The sequence below is a fragment of the Anneissia japonica genome, unplaced genomic scaffold (genome assembly GCF_011630105.1).
Source record: "Anneissia japonica isolate Jap-2015-1 unplaced genomic scaffold, ASM1163010v1 scaffold1587_len1432017_cov164, whole genome shotgun sequence".
In the NCBI taxonomy this organism is placed as follows: Eukaryota; Metazoa; Echinodermata; class Crinoidea; order Comatulida; family Comatulidae; genus Anneissia; species Anneissia japonica.
The window spans coordinates 1,348,638-1,366,385 of record NW_022713643.1 but is presented as its reverse complement, the minus strand read 5'-3'; the positions used below and the strand labels follow the sequence as shown (position 1 = coordinate 1,366,385).

The 17,748-nt window shown below is 34.7% G+C and overlaps 2 protein-coding genes across 4 annotated transcripts in view; both read left to right on the top strand.

The window, feature by feature from the left end:
* The first annotated feature begins 46 nt into the window (after nt 1–46).
* Nucleotides 47–6,584, top strand: LOC117108671 (xanthine dehydrogenase/oxidase-like). Its single transcript, XM_033250767.1, has 5 exons — nt 47–155; nt 4,520–4,616; nt 5,012–5,120; nt 5,641–5,829; nt 6,393–6,584. The coding sequence occupies exons 1-5, from the start codon at nt 47–49 to the stop codon at nt 6,567–6,569; spliced, it is 681 nt and encodes a 226-aa protein (XP_033106658.1). The 3' UTR covers nt 6,570–6,584.
* Nucleotides 6,585–8,124: 1,540 nt separating this feature from the next.
* LOC117108639 (xanthine dehydrogenase/oxidase-like) overlaps nt 8,125–17,748 on the top strand; it is a 14,690-nt gene continuing 5,066 nt past the window's right edge. For all 3 annotated transcript variants that reach the window (XR_004445394.1, XR_004445393.1, XM_033250731.1), the window contains exons 1-18: nt 8,125–8,433; nt 9,292–9,459; nt 10,002–10,078; nt 10,510–10,606; nt 10,784–10,893; nt 11,612–11,790; nt 12,106–12,277; nt 12,471–12,548; nt 12,704–12,821; nt 13,311–13,362; nt 14,226–14,355; nt 14,639–14,758; nt 14,903–15,121; nt 15,844–15,977; nt 16,277–16,451; nt 16,689–16,880; nt 16,982–17,127; nt 17,492–17,573. Coding sequence is in view for 1 of the 3 variants with exons in the window: in XM_033250731.1 (XP_033106622.1) it covers nt 8,253–8,433; nt 9,292–9,459; nt 10,002–10,078; nt 10,510–10,606; nt 10,784–10,893; nt 11,612–11,790; nt 12,106–12,277; nt 12,471–12,548; nt 12,704–12,821; nt 13,311–13,362; nt 14,226–14,355; nt 14,639–14,758; nt 14,903–15,121; nt 15,844–15,977; nt 16,277–16,451; nt 16,689–16,880; nt 16,982–17,127; nt 17,492–17,573 (2,430 nt within the window). In the remaining 2 variants the exon portion in view is untranslated. The remainder of the gene's footprint in view (nt 8,434–9,291; nt 9,460–10,001; nt 10,079–10,509; nt 10,607–10,783; nt 10,894–11,611; nt 11,791–12,105; nt 12,278–12,470; nt 12,549–12,703; nt 12,822–13,310; nt 13,363–14,225; nt 14,356–14,638; nt 14,759–14,902; nt 15,122–15,843; nt 15,978–16,276; nt 16,452–16,688; nt 16,881–16,981; nt 17,128–17,491; nt 17,574–17,748) is intronic.

The following is a 17,748-nucleotide window of genomic DNA, read 5'->3' as shown; positions in this document are numbered from 1 at the left end:
ATATATATATATATAATATTTCAACCTCTACAATCGTCAGGGTTCAATGTTTTTAACATATTTCGTAATATTTTATATTTTTTTCTCTTTTTTTCAGGTTGTTGACGATAATATTGATCCCGCATTGACCCTATTGTCTTATCTTCGTAGAAAATGTATCCTTTAAAACGTACTTTTATAAATGTGCTACAGTGTATGTGAGTAAATTATCATTAATTTGCCTTGTAAACGTTAGCAACAGCAAAACCAACGATTTAATTCATTAAGTTTTATGTAAAAGGTTAAATAAGATGCCCTTTGGCAGGAAGTCAGAGGATGGGTTTGGAAAAATATTCGTGCCTTGACTTTCCGAATAAGAGATAGGTTAACAGAATGGAAAATTTACAACGAACTTTACCTACAACCCACTGGTCCTGATACTTCAATCTGCTTCAAATATATTTTAATGTAATGTGAACATTAATAAAAGGTCGGACCAAAGTGTTTACAAATTATTCGAATAGTTTCATCTGGTTTGCTTATTATAGCTGTAGAACTGTTTTATCGATTATAAACCAAACACAATGAATGTAAACTTACTGCTAGCTTTCGCAGGCACATATAAGGATGTAGTTTATTATGGACAAAGTCCCCACACTGAACCCCTCGGATATATACAATTGGCGACGACAGACTCCCAATGAGGATCCAAGTTCCTGGACGGGGGATGAACACCTTAAAAAAGGGTACCTGAATGGCTCTCTGAGACTATACATGTAGTCTAAGAGTAGTGTTATTGTACAAAGGGTCCAAATATGAAAAAGTATGTCCTACAGGGCATTATTCCCACCGGTTTGACTCAAGAATTGACACTTCATTAACAGAGGGGAACATGTTACAGAGTGGGCCCAGAAAAACACACCAAAGTTTGCTATAACTTTTAAGTTAGTAGCCCATCATGCATCAATAATGACCAAATTATGCAATTCGTATTTTGTCTGGTTTGAATAATACAGTGTATTACGAAAATTGTTCAAGATTGTTTCATTCATTAGGCCTACATTTAACTTTCTAACTGCATAATAAATTTCAGTGTCATGCATCATATACAACAGTCAGCCACATGATTTGGTAAATCATTTATAAAAATTACAAATAGTAAGGTCCCAAGCTGTAACTTAGCTTCTAAACCATGCTAATAACATTTTAACAAGAGATACAAGATGTGGCAGTAAAATATTATGATCAAGTGTAACTAATTCATCAAATTTACTTTTATCAATAGCATCCAAAAAAAAAAATATTTGTAACATTTATTGAGTGTTTATCCTCGACGGGGGATGGACACCCATATCAGGCCCAACAGGGTTGGGGCTGAGGTGAGCAAACTTTAAAAATAGGTACCTCCAGATGCCCGAAAATGTCTCAAGACTGTACAAGTTTGGCGAGTCGAGTGGCCGAGCGGTAAGGCAGGGGCGCCGCTAGCTACAACCTTAACATCGACGCTGGTTCCAGTGTTAAAGGGACAATTTGGCATTCTAACGATCGATTGGTGATATAATATTGGCCCGTTCAACCAACCAGACCGCTCCCTACGGCTTTGTTTCGTCGATGGTATCAACATAACTTCTTTAGTCTGGCCACAGAGGAAGTCATGTTCACAAAAACATTGATCAAAGCTCGCAGAGTAAGTTTACATCAAGTGTGCTTAGTTTATTCATAGAGAAAATAGAACAGATGTTTATCGATAAACAATGGCCGTATTCGACTGGTCGTTCTTCGTTAAACCACGCCCACCTGCGCAGTGGTAAAATCATACTTAACGAAGACGACCAGTCGAATAGAAAACTGGTAAATACGCAACAAAACAAATTGGCTGCATAGTTACCGCGATACACGCAGCGTAATCAATGCTGCTTCGGATTGTGGCAGTATGGTTTTTTCGTAAAAAATGTTTTCATCCAGTTTTTGAATTCTGTTAACCTACAATTATTTTTTGACTTCAATGTGGGTAAATATTGTAATTTTTATTTTCTGAAATTTAATCTAAATTAACGCAAATGTTGTTGCTAAACTGACCAATCGGCTTTTTTTTTTGTCACGTCCATAACTTTAACGCTAACGCATTCTGGTTAAGTTAATTTTCAACGAAGTCTATTTTACGAACCAGTCGAATGAAAATAATACTCAACGAAATGAACCAGTCTAATATGCCCAATTTTACAGGTAACTTATTCCGTTGTCTGCAGGCGTTTGTTTAGCCGGCTGTGTTTTTAGAAAAGCATATGGTGTTTATACTGCAGAAAATTAACCAAATCATCTGTGTTATTCATTTATTGTGTTTAACAGTAGGCTATATCATAATTATGCTAATAAACTTGGATGGAGAAACATGTAAATCAGTGATAGATATGTATTGGCTTTTATAAGCGAGTTTTGATAAGAGAAGTTCTGGTAAGAAGATTGTGGTGGGTATATACCTTATGGCTTTTGAGAAAACTGTACAAGTATTGCAATTCATCGAACTTTAAACACACTATTAGGCCGGAATTATAAGCCAGTGCCTATGTATGAACCTCATGACACTCTGTGCAATGATTTTGCGCAGTACTTTTGTAATAAGATTGATCAAATCAGGATTAACCTAGATGATGCAATCATAGTATAGTATAGATAGTTGGGTACGTCAAGACTCATCTAATAACCTTGAGTCGGGTACCGATAGCTTGTCAACGCTTGCTAGATTTTCCCCTGTTGACATTGACTACGTTATAAAATTACTCACCACCAGACTCCCCAATAAATCAAGCCCTTTGGACCCCATGCCAACCTGGCTTTTAAAGAAGTGTGCTGAGATTGTAGCACCTACTATTGCTACAATTATAAATACATCGTTTATAAGTGGGATGTTTCCCTCCCAACTGCTATTATAACCCCCCCCCCACTAAAAAAACCTACACTAGATGCCAATGTGTTAGGACATTACAGACCAATTTCCAATCTCCCTACTCTGGGTAAACTCATTGAGTACCCTGTACATGATCAGTTTAGAGAACATCTGGAACATAATAATATGGTTGAGGAGTTGCAATCTGCATATAAACCCCGACATAGTACAGAAACGGCACTTCTAAAAGTTAAAACCGATATACTGAATGAGTTAGAAAAGAAAAAAAAATGTTTTACTTGCAATGCTTGACCTTAGCGCCGCGTTTGATACGCTTGATCACGTAATTCTTTTAGAACGTCTAAAAAACGAATATCATAATTCTGATGAGGCTGTTGGGTGGTTCCAGTCTTATGTTCATGATCGGGGGCTGTCAGGTGTCCGTCTTGGGATCGAAATCTAAAAGATTTCATTTGAGATCTGGGGTCCCTCAAGGATCGGTTGTTAGTCCGTCCCTGTTTACAGCTTACACGAAACCAATCAAAAGTATCCTAAGAGATGCTGGTGTATTGTTTCATCTGTAAGCTGACGACACCCAAATCTACGTAAGTTGCAATCCGAAATCCCCCAATGACGTTAGTTCAGCCATTGATAAAGTAAACAAATGTGTCAATAATTTGCGTTCCTGGATGCACGTAAATAAGTTAAAATTGAATGATGAAAAAACTTAATTAATTGTATTTTCACCACCTAGATTCGATGCCAGTTTACTTAATGTGAATATTGAAGTGGGGAGCGCCACAAGCATACAATCTAAGGTTGTAAAAAATTTAGGGGTTAATTTTGATGAACATCTGAACATGAACTCGCATGTTTCTAGAATAAAACAAACTGTTAATTTTTACTTGAGAAATATTGCGCGTATTAGAATATACATTGATCAGAAAACCTGTACCACTGCATTGCAATCATTGGTGCTGAGTCGACTTGACTACTGCAATTCGCTATTGGCTAATACATCTAAGGAGAATATAAATTCCATGCAAGTGTTGCAAAATCGGGCAGTGCGTCTGATTTTTGAGGTGCCTAAGCGCACTAGTGCAACTTCCCTTCTCCAAAAATTGGAGTGGCTGCCTATCGAAAAGCGTGTAATTTTCAAGACTATGGTACAGGTTTATCAATGTATAAACAATAACGCACCGTTGTATCTCAAAGATTTCCTTAGAAGGCATGTGCCAGGTAGAAATGGTCTTAGGTCCTCCATTGATGTTACCAGGCTCTATGTTCCACGTACTATTACCACCTCAGGAGATAGATTTTTCTCGAATTTCGGACCCAAACTGTGGAATAACCTACCTATTCATATTCGTAAATCATCTACACTCGATTCATTTAAAAAAAGCCTTAAATTACATTTACAACTTTAATTAAAATGCCTGGCGACATCCACGGGGGACCTGAAAATGAAACTGTGCGACTTTTCGCTGTATGTTTTCATTTATGTTTGATTGTGATGTGTATTGTTTAAATTTTGTTGTAATATGTCAAAGCGCTATGTAAATAGCGCTTAATAAAAGAAATCATAAAAAAAAAGCCTTCTGTTAGAATCTCTATGAGGGCAATATACATCGCTTCCTTGACATCAAACCAAAGTAAAATTAACTGGTTCCAAACTTGGATGCGGTGAAGGAGGATGTGGTGCTTGTACTGTAATGGTGTCAAACTACGACAGACACACCAAAAAAGTCTAGTAAGTACCTATTTTCTAGCATATTAATAGAATAATAACGCTTAAAAACCATTAAAAAGATCTAAATGATGAAACTAGCCCTACTTCTCATGTGCACAAGCCAATACCGTTGTCACTTTACAGATAGCTATCAGCAAGTTTTAAAGCACCATTTGCACATTATCGACCACCATGTAAATAGAATGATATAGTAACGTAATTTTTTGAACCTCCTTAATTTTCTGTCTTGCAAGATATTGTTGGCGTTCTCTTTTGTGCATATTTGAATTAAAGCTTAGTTCATCGTGAACATTGTGTGGTACATAATGTATTAAGCCATATTAACCATTTTCTTTGTAGTTAATAGCTTATGATTTTCAATGATATTGCGAGGTTTTTTTCTCTGCATTTTACAGCCACAAATCAGTCAACGCATGTCTGGTTCCAGTGTGTTCTGTCCACATGATGGCTGTGACAACAGTAGAAGGTATTGGGAGCACAAAGAATGGTCTACATCCTGTTCAGGTAGCTCTAAACAATTATAAATTACAAATCTCATAAAAAAAGTGAAAAACTTAGTAAATGTTGTATATGACAAGTAAAATTGAATATGACAAGTAAAAAGGTTTAACCATAATATATCGACTAAATCGAGTTAGGGATAGGGGTTTCTAAATACATTATGGAGCTTTCGACTGTTCAACGACGCGACGCTAGAACGGAATCACTCATGCGTGACTGTCCTACCGGGCTTCCTACCTTCTCTGCATACGCAGATTTGGCCAAATTACGTCCTAGTATCCATGCGACGAGAACTTAACGTTCTCGCATGCGCAGATGACTTTTAGTGACGTCATTACGTTCTACGTCCTACCGTCGTCGTGTAATCGAAAGGTCCCTATTATTTATTTATCCTGCTGTACTTCAGCTATACAATAATAAATACAAAATGATAGGTGAAAAATGATACAGTCCTATCTCCCTAAATGTGGTTGCCTACCGTTTTTATGTAAATAATTCCAAATTATGTCTATTTACTTTATAGGAACGGATTGCGAAATCACACGGATCTCAATGCGGCTTCTGTACCCCTGGTATCGTTATGTCCATGTACACCCTTTTGAGGAACAACCACCAACCAACAATGTCAGACGTTGAGGACGCTTTTCAAGGCAATCTTTGTAGATGTACTGGATATCGGCCGATCTTAGAAGGATTCAGAACCTTCACGAAGGTATTTATGTTAGGTTCCAACGAAATTACTCTGTTTTTTCACACTGGAAGGTCTATATACAATCTGCTTCAGAACACTAACTTGATCAGCACACGACATTTAAACAAGGCAGTCTCGCTGCTATTATTTTGCATTTAAAGCCCTTAATCACTAAGATCCCATCTGTGCCTTAACAAAAAAAAAAACAAAAAAAAAACAAAAAAAAACAAAAAAACCCTAACGCTTAGATTGACTTTATATACCACATCTCACGGTTGTTTTTAAAAGCTGGCCACTAGTGACGAATCATGTCACTACATATATGTATCTGTCAATATTATTGTCATATCTTTAGTTTAGGTCCTAATATTTAAAATTATTATTTATATTCTAATAGAACAATAACGCATAAAAAGAACGAAGTTTCGACTTCATCTCAGTTTAAGTCATTTTTAGATAGAAAGTTTAGATGCATCAATGCGTTTTCTATTATTGGTTGTTTGTTTTAAACGGATTCTTATCCGTATTATTTATATTATTATCTTTATTTACTATTAGTTTATTGTTTTTCAAAATGCAAACAGGATAACACTGACGTAAGCTGTTGCCAAAGCAAAAATGATGTTACCAGGTGTTGCCAGAATGGTCTCAACGGACCAATGAAATCAAAGTGTTGCAAAGATTTAATATTTAAAGAAAACGGTGATCATACCATGAAAGGCGTAAGTTTTTGCCGTTTAACAGAACTTGTTCTATTTTAAATTGTAATTGAATTGTGTTTCTTAACCTTTTATATGTAATTGTATATTGAATTTCTTACCTTTTATTGCAGTGTATAAATGAAGAATTTCTGATGTATTTATTTTAAACTATCTATCTATCTATCTAAAAACATTATCGCAAGAAGATTTATCTATCTATCTATCTATCTATCTATCTATCTATCTATCTATCTATCTATCTATCTATCTATCTATCTATCTATCTATCTATCTATCTATCTATCTATCTATCTATCTATCTACCTACATATATATGTATATATAATATATATATATATGTATATAATACTGTATATTTTATATTTTATATACGATTCATACATTTACCTCTCGCGTTACTGGTATCAAGATTGATATTATTGTTATCGTTTCCGAGGGGTGTGTAGAACCATAGGTCACACATGTTTGACCCACGTGTGATTAAACATATAACGTTATAATGAATAGCTTATTTAAAAAGAAAATTACACAGTAAGGTACATAATAAACAAAAGTTAAACGCAGAAATTAAATGATATAGATACAAAACATAATTATTATGCAGTACGCAAAAGTCAACAATTTAGTAAAATAAAAGTAATCTATAGCAACAATGGCAAAATAAATTATGGAAATGAAGAAAATCCACTCCACAAAAGTAATTTGTGAATTATGAAAAAGAAATGTAAACTATTAATAAAACAAAGCAAGAAAACATTAAATTAGTGATATATACAATGTTTATACTATTATACTTTGTTTTCATTAATTATTAATACAAATGTGGTTCTGACTGTACATCAGGACTTAATCTATTCCATTTGACAGCACTATCATAATATGAAATACTTTAAAAAAAAATTAGTCTCATGCATTCAGTTTGCCCTGATTCCCGTCCGAAGGACTGGTACACAGCTAGTAAAGTTATAATGAATAGCTCATTTAAAAAGATTAAACAAAATGACAAACTTGCAATAAGGCAAAGGTGGAAATAATTTATTTTATATGCTCACAACAACTAAATCTAGTTTATAAGTTTAACAATGGCCTGAAACTATCGGTCGTAAATCATGCCTCGAGTATCTCACTGGGTCATGGACAAAACAATATTTCCCAACTGCTGCATTAAACCACTATAGTCTGCTAAACCATAACTTCTGTGTCTTTTCTGCGTCAACATTTAAATTACAATTAATACAATCACAATGATCTGGCATCACGCCATGTCTAAAATTAAAATGTGTATTACCCCTATAGAATAGACGTACAAATGCTAGCTTTCAATTGACGGAATATAAAGAACTTGGAAAACCGTGCCACCAAATTCCGTCTCGCTGTGTTTGTTCCATTCACTGTGTTTGGTTACGTCAATAGCTTTTTTACTTTAGACTTTATATTCCTTTAATAAATTCTTTGTATTTGTATTGTATTTGTTTATACACAATATTCCTATGCAATCAAATGTTGGGACCTCTAAAATCCTGAAAATGGCCCCTGAACCCTTAACATGTTAAGTGTTGCGCCACCGCAAGTTCATTTTCCTGTTTTCATGTACATGATGACCCAATTGAAATTTCTGTCGTGAAAAATGGCACCTGTGTAACCATTTTATGGAAAATCAGGATTTTATGGAAATCAGGCTTAAACAGTTAGCGTTATTTATTAGCGCAATACAGCAAGGAAATGTTTACATTATTGAATCCATTGCTATATTTTCAACAGATTCTAGAAAAAACAGAACCAGAATTTCTGCAATTTAAGAATGAAAGACAAACATGGTTACGGCCTGTAAAACTTCAACAGTTGCTGGATACAAAGTCACAACATTCAGATTCTAAATTGATTGTAGGGAATACAGAAGTAGGTATGCATACAAATATATTGTTAAAAGGTTTGCAAGGTGAAGTAACAGTAGTGTATTTAGGGAAGTGTGCAGGGGGAGCACGCTCACACCCCACCTCTCAAAGCTAGTGCCCCAGTCCCCACCCATTGAAATGTTCGAATAAAAAATAAATAACGCTCAAAAGTAATTAAAAATCACCTAATATTACCTTATTTTGCGACCTAGCACCCCACCCTCATTTAATTATCGAGCACCTACTCCACATTTTCTCCCCCCCCCCCCCTTCTCCCCCCCCACCTCATTTTAAGACTTCTAGATACGCCATTGCGAAGTAACAATGTCTTAGGCCCTAATAATACTTGTGGTAAACCAAGCCACGTACTTAGGTCTGAAGAGAACGGTTGTTTGTTAAAGGTGTCTCGAAGGTATCTATTACACTATCACTCTTACATTCCTATTCTCTATAACAATGCTTAACCACAATATTTGGCAAGGCCATACACCCAGAATACCAAACCGGTAGTATATAAGCCGGTATAATAAGCCAAGCATTATTGCTGGATGCGTGTGAACGTAAACGTGCTGTTTTTACATATTGTATATTTCATTAGATGAATTACTGCGTTTGTGCTATTTATTGGCTTTTTTTTATGTTCAACTCGTTATGGTAGTACAGATTTTAATTGTTAATAATTATCCAAATATAAATTATTCATTCATTAAAAATGCCTGCGGAAATACCTTCTAACGAATTCCAACCGACACAAAAACATTCGATAATTTTCACATTATGTGTCCCTAACATAAATACCAGTCAAAATTTGAAAAATGTATCTTAAAGTCTAAAACTTTTGGTCATACTTGTAACATTGTTGTTAGGTGTGGAAATGAAATTTAAAGGAATGAGGTATCCTGTTATAATATCTTGCTCGCAAGTACCTGAACTGAATGAGTTGCATTTGGACGATGAGGGCGTCAGTATAGGTGCTTCCGTCACTCTTTCAAGAATCGAAACTTTTCTGAAGCAAAGTATGGAAAAAATACCAGGTATTAATCATTCTGTTGTTCATTATAATTTTCATTGCAACGGGAATCAGGATTTTGACGGTGTGACAATGATGATCAATGATTGATCAATACAACAAACCAAAGATATACTACACAGGTTAGAGAATAAATTGACAAGTAGTCTTAATTTTTCAGTTGTATACCGAGTTTGTTTGTCTAAAGGCTTAACATTCTATCCGACAGACGTAATGATGAAGCTTATGTTTATGACGATGGAGATTGGTAATGGTAATGTGTTTATGATGATGCAAAAATTATGATGTCGTGAATCTGATGATATAATGATTGTGATGATGACGATGATAATAATGTGCTGAATATGGTGGAGACAAAAATAATTGATGATGGTGAAGGTGATGATGATAGCAAATATATAACTTTAGAAGTAAAAAGATGACGTCAAGACTTATAAAATAGTTTTAACAATACAAAAGGGATACGGACATATTGACACTACCTACAATGTGGCTATTCTACTTACTCAGCTTAACTTCACACTCTAAACCTTTTACGCTTTTCAGAGTATAAATGCAAAACGTTTGCTGCTATCGTTGAAATGTTGCATTGGTTTGCTGGAAATCAAATTAGAAACGTTGCTGTGAGTTGTGCTAAATGTTGAAGATAAATAATAATTGAAAATACATAGGCCTACATATATATATATATGTATATATATATATATACACCTGTCTCTTATACTCGAAATGCATTGCTGTCTCTTATACACATCTAGATGTGTATAAGAGACAGGACATACACTAATTCCCACAGGAAACTGCAGATTCGTCAATGTCGAAGACGTCAGTACCAGAAGAAGAACTATTGTGTTTTATAACAGCATCAACATTAACAATAGCTAATAATTAAGACAAAACAGCTTACAATTACAAATTATGACACTAAAAAGAAGCTGTTGCTTGTCAATTCAAGCAAACGCAAAATAGAAACAAAATATTATATTTTTTTATATTTTAATATTGAAAGTATTACACTTTCGATATTCTAATAGATGATTTTGATCACTATCAGGGAATAGGTGGTAACGTTGTAACAGGAAGCCCTATTTCGGATCTGAACCCGATTCTGATGGCTGCAAAGTCTACCTTGACGTTTGCTGCAACAGACGGTAAATACACATTCTTTGTTTAATTGTGTTAAACAAAAACGAAATTAAAACAACTATTCTATTTTTGTTTGCTAGGATTGCTTTTTTGTTAATTTACAAATGAATTCTGTTCTTGCTGCTACGATCTTATACCTTTTGATTACGGTATTTTATGATGTAAATACATTTTTTTAACAGGAACATTTCGTTCTATTCCCATGGATGAGCACTTTTATACTGGCTATCGGAAGAATGCAATGTTGCCAAATGAGGTTCTGCTGTCAATACATGTTCCGTTTACTAGACAGGTATGAACAATCTTAAGGGTTGGTGCAAATTACTTTAAATTCGTCCAGATTCATCCACATCTGAAGTATTTTGTATCCCATGATCTAGAATAGAAGTGTATAGGAGAGGCGTTGAATGACTTGGTGGTTTGAAATATTGCTTTTCAAAACAACTCCATTTTGTTAACCTAATAATGAGACTTATATGAGCCTCTTGTGCATGTATTTGTCTTGTGAAGGGGTTGCCACTTAGAAAAGCTATAAAGTTAATGTTTGGCATATCCTTGGCCCGTGTGTAACAAAAGCGACCACTCACCGGTTCTTGCGATCCTCCACGCTTAAATACGGTACAGACGCATATTGGGTTTCTTTGGAGAACTAATTAGATAGAAATTTTTAAATAATTAGGATGTTTATTTGTCCAAAAAAAAAAATCTTATTCAGAATGTTCATTTGTACAAAATAAAAATATCTTAAAATTGAAAATAAAATAAAATTTCTTGCAATTTGAAAAAAACTAATGAAGACCAAGACGCGATTCGAACTCACAACCTTTAGAATACATCCTTAACCGACCCCTTTGATAATATTTTGAATTGGTGCAGTATAAGTCTTTGCTATTATTATTATTATTATTATTATTATTATTATTATTATTATTATTATTATTATTATTATTATTATTATTATATTTTACTGCATTTACTAAAAGATGTGTTTTATCACTCTCTCCTACCAGACTGAATATTTCAAAGCATATAAGCAAGCCCATCGACGAGATGATGATATTGCAATTGCCAACGCTGCATTCAGAGTAAATATCGAGTCTGGTGTCGTTAAAGACTGCTCTATGGCAATTGGCGGTATGGCACCGACGACAAAACTCGCAGTGAAGACTGTGAATTTTATGGTTAAAAGGTATTACAGAATTGCTGTGCCTTTTGTTATATTTATATTCAGTTTTGTTTGAGTGTAAGCACTGTTCTTACGCGTTAACGGAACCGTTTTTAATAATTCATTTTTTTAAACCAAGTAAACATTCTGAATTCAAGTGACTCACTGTAACGAATCGCGTAATCGAATTCGTATGACCCATAAACCCAAGAAATTTCCAAGGTTTCATTCAAATATCTGCTGACCAATCAATATCCACTCGCAAGTCCCAAGGGGTGGATCAGAAAGGTCCATTGACACACACCATAATTTTAAGATTAGTATATATTTTTTTTGTAGGTCATGGAACCAATTTCTACTCGAGGAGGTTAGCTCTCTCCTTGCCGACGAGATGTCCCTGCCACCTGACGCACCCGGAGGGATGGTTGAGTACAGACAGTCACTCGTACTCAGTTTCTTCTTCAAATTCTACTTGGATGTATCCCAGCAAATAGTGGAATTCGATAATGGTGTAATTAAGCAACATTTTTTTTACAGTTTCAAATGTTACATTTTACCTTCAGTATTATCATCATCATTAGCATCATCATTATCATCACCACTTATGTTTCTATATATTCATTAAATCAATTATTATTGTTGTTATAGTTATTGTTATAATAGCAATGATTATTTTCATTACTCTTATTTTCTCAAACTTACAGTGCAGTATTCCGGTCTCTGCAACCTCGGCCACAGCCCCTTTTAACAGGCCTGAATCTAAAAGTACACACATATTCCAGGTATAATACATAACATATTAACATGTAAAGTAATGTCAATAGTATTTTATATAGGTCATTGATATTTTTTTCTGGGTTACTTGATCCGATATGAACATTAAAAAAAAAAATCATTTATCGATAATTAACACGTTGTACTTGTATTGCGCCCTCAGGAGGTCAGTGATGAACAGTCACTTGGAGATATTGTTGGTCGTCCAATAGTCCATTCGTCGGCCTACAAACAGGCAACAGGAGAGGCTGTCTACGTCGACGATATGGTTCCGCTTGAAAGTAAGACTACTGTACTTCAACTGGCTCTTCCACGACCTTTCATCTTATATTACGTATTTGTTGGCGCATAATTACATTTTCAAAGGCTACTGACAGATATTTATAAGTTATTATATTATTCTAAATGCAGAATCTGTGAATCAACTGTGATGTACTGTACACGTAACGCGGCGGGCGATGCCATTTGAGATAACCTTGTAGTAATTTTAATTTAGGTCTATTGCACTTTTAATATGTCTGTTACGAGCTCATTAATTGTATAAAACGGTGAAGTTACATAAACCATAAAGCCTTTTGTTAACATAGCTCATGCCGTAGGCCAACATAATTCCAATAAAATACATGTTCATGTATCAAAATATATTAGGTTCACAAGTTGTCTCAATATCTTTCCAGAACTTCTATTAAAATGTAAAAGATGGCCGACTACAACATTAGAAGTTTTAAAAGGTTGATTTGATTCTAATTAGTGTATTGTTGTTATTCCAGATGAGTTGTACATAGCATTTATCTACAGTACCAAGGCGCATGCAGAGATAAAGTAAGTTTATCACAATAATTCTTTAAAACGAATTTGTATTATTCTATTCAACTTGCATGGAGCCCACCAAATTCAATTCGGAAACATTTTGTACAATATCTATCCATTCAAAATTTTATGTGGCGATGATAATGATGATTGGCCTAATATTTTTTCTTAATAGGACTCTTATGGCTTTAATACGAAGGCATCTGAGACAATTATTCACTCTAGTAACAACTTAACCCAAAGATACTAGAAACACAAGATCGAGTTCTCCACAGAAAAAACAAAACTGCTCCACCGAAATGCATGGTGGGAATACAAATAATGGGGCGCCGCGTACGGCTGGATCAAAAAAAACTTCTGCCACCGTTACATAACCTCCTTTTTGCGGAGGTTGAAATCATTGCCATGTAAGATACACACAAGTAGGCATAATAAATCGGAACAATAAAATGACAGACACAAAAGCGCAGAGTCGTATGACCGGACTCCGATTCGGATTAGTGATAAAGTTTTCCTCCATTAGTGGAAAAAGAAGGGCGCCATGTGCGTCTGGATATACCTACCTAGCAACGGAAGGGCGCCCTATACGTCTGGACCAAGTATAGAAAACTTGCATTATAAAAAGAGAAGGGCGCCGCGTACGTCTGGACCAATTTCCGCCTCATTTTTGATAGCGAGTGCTCTATCTTGTATTTCTAGTACTGTATCTGCTTAAACTACACAAGCTTAACATTTTATTTAACTAAAACTTAACTGAAGAATACTTGGGCAACGTGAACAAATTTGTTCGGCCTAATAGCGGACAATCGATATAAATAATTTCATTAAAAAAATAATAATTACGTGTGAATACTTGTTTCTCGTGTTTTCATCAGATCGGTCGATCCAAGCAAGGCTCTGTCAGTAGAAGGCGTTCACACGTACGTGGATCACCGTGACGTGCCTGGAAATAACGATATAGGATCTGCAGCAATGATAGACGAAGAACTTTTTGCAACAAAATTGGTTAGAAAATGTTTATACGATAGTCAACCCGTCAAACAAACCATCGACTTTGAGGATTGATAACAATGTTACAGATTGTCTACTAATTAAATTAGGGAACTGACCAGAATCATGATGTAGGCCTATATGATTTAGTATTATCATAGACGGAGTGGTTTGGATACTTACAGTTATATTTATCATAATTTTTTTATGAGGAGTGAAATTAGGGATACGTTTAAGTAAATTAATAAATTCTGTACCCCTGTTGATAGTTTACAAAGAACATAAAATTGTGTTTTAGGTGAGGTGTGTTGGACAAGTTATCGGAGGAATCGTCGCTGATAACCAAGATATTGCACAAAGAGCAGCGAAACTTGTTAAGATTGAATATGAAGAATTTGAGCCAATCGTTACCATTGAAGTAAGTATATTCACCAGAAGAAATAAATACAATATAATCTTGTCTGAAAGTATATTTTTTGCATATTATTATGCAAGTTGCAGTGTGTATCAAACACTGTGAATGTTGAACTTTCACACTTCCATTTCTTTCAATACTATTTAGGATGCTATAGCCAAAAGCAGTTTCCTATCCACACCGCAATGTATTGAAAATGGTAACATAAAGGAAGGATTTAGGAATTCAGATAATGTTATCGAAGGAGAAATGAGAGTGGGAGAACAAGAGCATTTTTATCTTGAAACAAATGCTTGCAGAGCAATACCTGTCGAAGACGGCGGAATGGAAATATTATCCTCCACTCAAAATCCAAGCCTGGCGCAGGTAGGCCAGGGCCTATGTATATAAAATATACTGTTTATGATCAGATTTTGAGAGAACACTTTCAAATACGTAATTAAATCATTTAGAATGGATAAATTAAAAGCTAACAAAAGTAATCAATCAATTGAAATATTTCTATTGTTCATATTTGAACGCTGAAAGAGTTCAAGTGACTGCACAAAACAACCATCGGACTGTCAAGATACACATGAGTGATGGGTGTTTGTATGGTTACATTGCTCATATGCATTCAGTGTAATATATAATAAGAATGCGATATATGGACGTACGTACAAGTTTAATTAACATGAACTCATTTTGTTCGTAATTATTAATATTATTGGGTGGAGTTGGAGTTGAATAGCTTGGTGATTAAGATGCTTGCTTTCCAATCCCAGGGTCCTGGGTTCAATTCCTGTCACGATAACAGTGAAGATTTTTTTTTCTCACGACCAAAACGATTCCACTACCTAAGCCTCATTATGAGACTTGGTCTATGTCAAGCATCTTGTGTGTATGTTTGTCTTGTGACGGGATTGGCACTTTGAAGAAAGATTAAGTTCATTGTTTGGCATATCCTTTGCCCTGTGCCTAAAGCTGAATGAAATAATTGCAGAATGTTAAACAATGTGAAGATTTTGTTGAACAATCGTTATATATAGGCCCTACGTTAGAAATAAAAAAAATCAAATGATGAATCTTATTGTGCATTTCTTTGTTAGTCGCTGGTGGCAAGAGTTCTTGGACTACAAAAACACAGGGTAACATGTCGTGTGAAAAGACTAGGAGGGGGATTCGGTGGAAAAGAGACCAGATCTGACGTATTTTCTTCAGCAATTGCAGTTGCAGCAAACAAGTAGGTTTATCCTATTTAAAAATTCACTTCGAAAATCTTAAACATAATAAACCGTATTCGTTTTCTACATAAGACATTATTGTGCATGATGAAAAAAAAAAATCAAAAATGATAAGTCTAAGGGCATAGCCTGAGTTCATAGTCAAAGTTAGTACTTGATTGATGCGACAATAATGCGTAGAATGTACCCCTTTGATTCAATATTAATTTTATTTAATTGAGAGAATAAGTAATTAAATAATATTTTATAAACTATCGACAAATTCTAGGCCGTTGAATATCTGTCTCTACTTTCATAGAGTGAAACGACCAGTCCGATGTATGCTTGACCGTGATGAGGACATGTCCACTACGGGAACCAGACATGCTTTTCTGGGACGTTACAAGGTTGGTTTTACTAATGATGGCAAGGTACAAGCACTGGAAATTGATATGTACAGCAATTGCGGATATTCAATGGACCTTTCTTTCTCGGTGTGTTTTTTTTTCACTTTTAGACATAATTAAGTTTACTGCTATAATTTGATATTTTAAAATTTAAAAAGTAAAATACAATATATACGGATGTTTAATGAAGTCGTATTCCATGTACAATAGGAATAGCTGTACAGCAGCTTATAAAAACATTGAATTCACGGTCTATGTTATTTCAAGAAACTTTTAAAATGAAATCAATAAACACCTTTTCATGTCGGCCTACCTTTCTTCTAGATAATGGAGCGTGCACTTTTCCATATGGACAACGCCTACAAAATTAGCAACATTAAAGGGACTGGTTATCTATGTAAGACAAACATTCCTTCAAATACAGCATTCAGAGGATTTGGAGGCCCTCAAGGAATGATGATTGTTGAGAACTGGATAGGAGATGTTGCAATAGCTTGTGGGATATCACAAAAAATGGTAACAATATTTTGTCTGATACTTACTGTAGAATTGATATAAGTGGATATTACAAACACATTTAGTGTTAATTAATGCTTAATTTATTTGTTTTTACCTAGGTTCGAGAAATCAACATGTACAAAGAGGGTGATTTAACACATTTTAACCAGAAACTTGTGGATTTCAACTTAAAAAGATGTTGGGACGAATGTCTTAAAAGTAGTGAATATGACAAAAGGCGAATCGAAGTCGAGAAATTTAATAAGTGAGGTTTCTGTCTGATGTGGTTTTCTTCACCAATGATATTTCGGTTATATTCCAACGTACTATTATGGGCTCTGTTGGTTTCACACTTCTTTTAACTTAATAATATTTAAAGCAGGAAAGCTGAATAAATATTCTACAGTTTGGGTGTGATAATATGGTAAACAACGATTACAATGCTCCCCTTACCTTTTAGGTTCGATCTCGATTAACGATGTTTCCAACTGAAGATTAAAATAAAAAGCTAAAAACAAAGCATGACAGTCACGACGTCACCAAACCGAATATTAATCTATGTAGTTTCTACACCACGCATGAAAAAAATCCAAATTAATTCTTTATTAAAGTACTTATTCTTGATTTAGGGCGAACCGCTGGAAAAAGAGAGGAATTTGTGCAGTTCCAACCAAATTTGGAATTGCTTTTACAGCGTTATTTATGAACCAGGTAACTTTAAAATGTATTTGTTTAGTCATTATTTTTTGGAGAAAAAAAATTGTATTGTGCAGGTCCAATCTCGGATTTCTTTCTCTTAGGTTAGTTACACACAAAATTTAAAAACTTACCGTACATTACATGTAGAAGCATAAGATTAAATGAATTAATCAGGGGCGCATCCAGA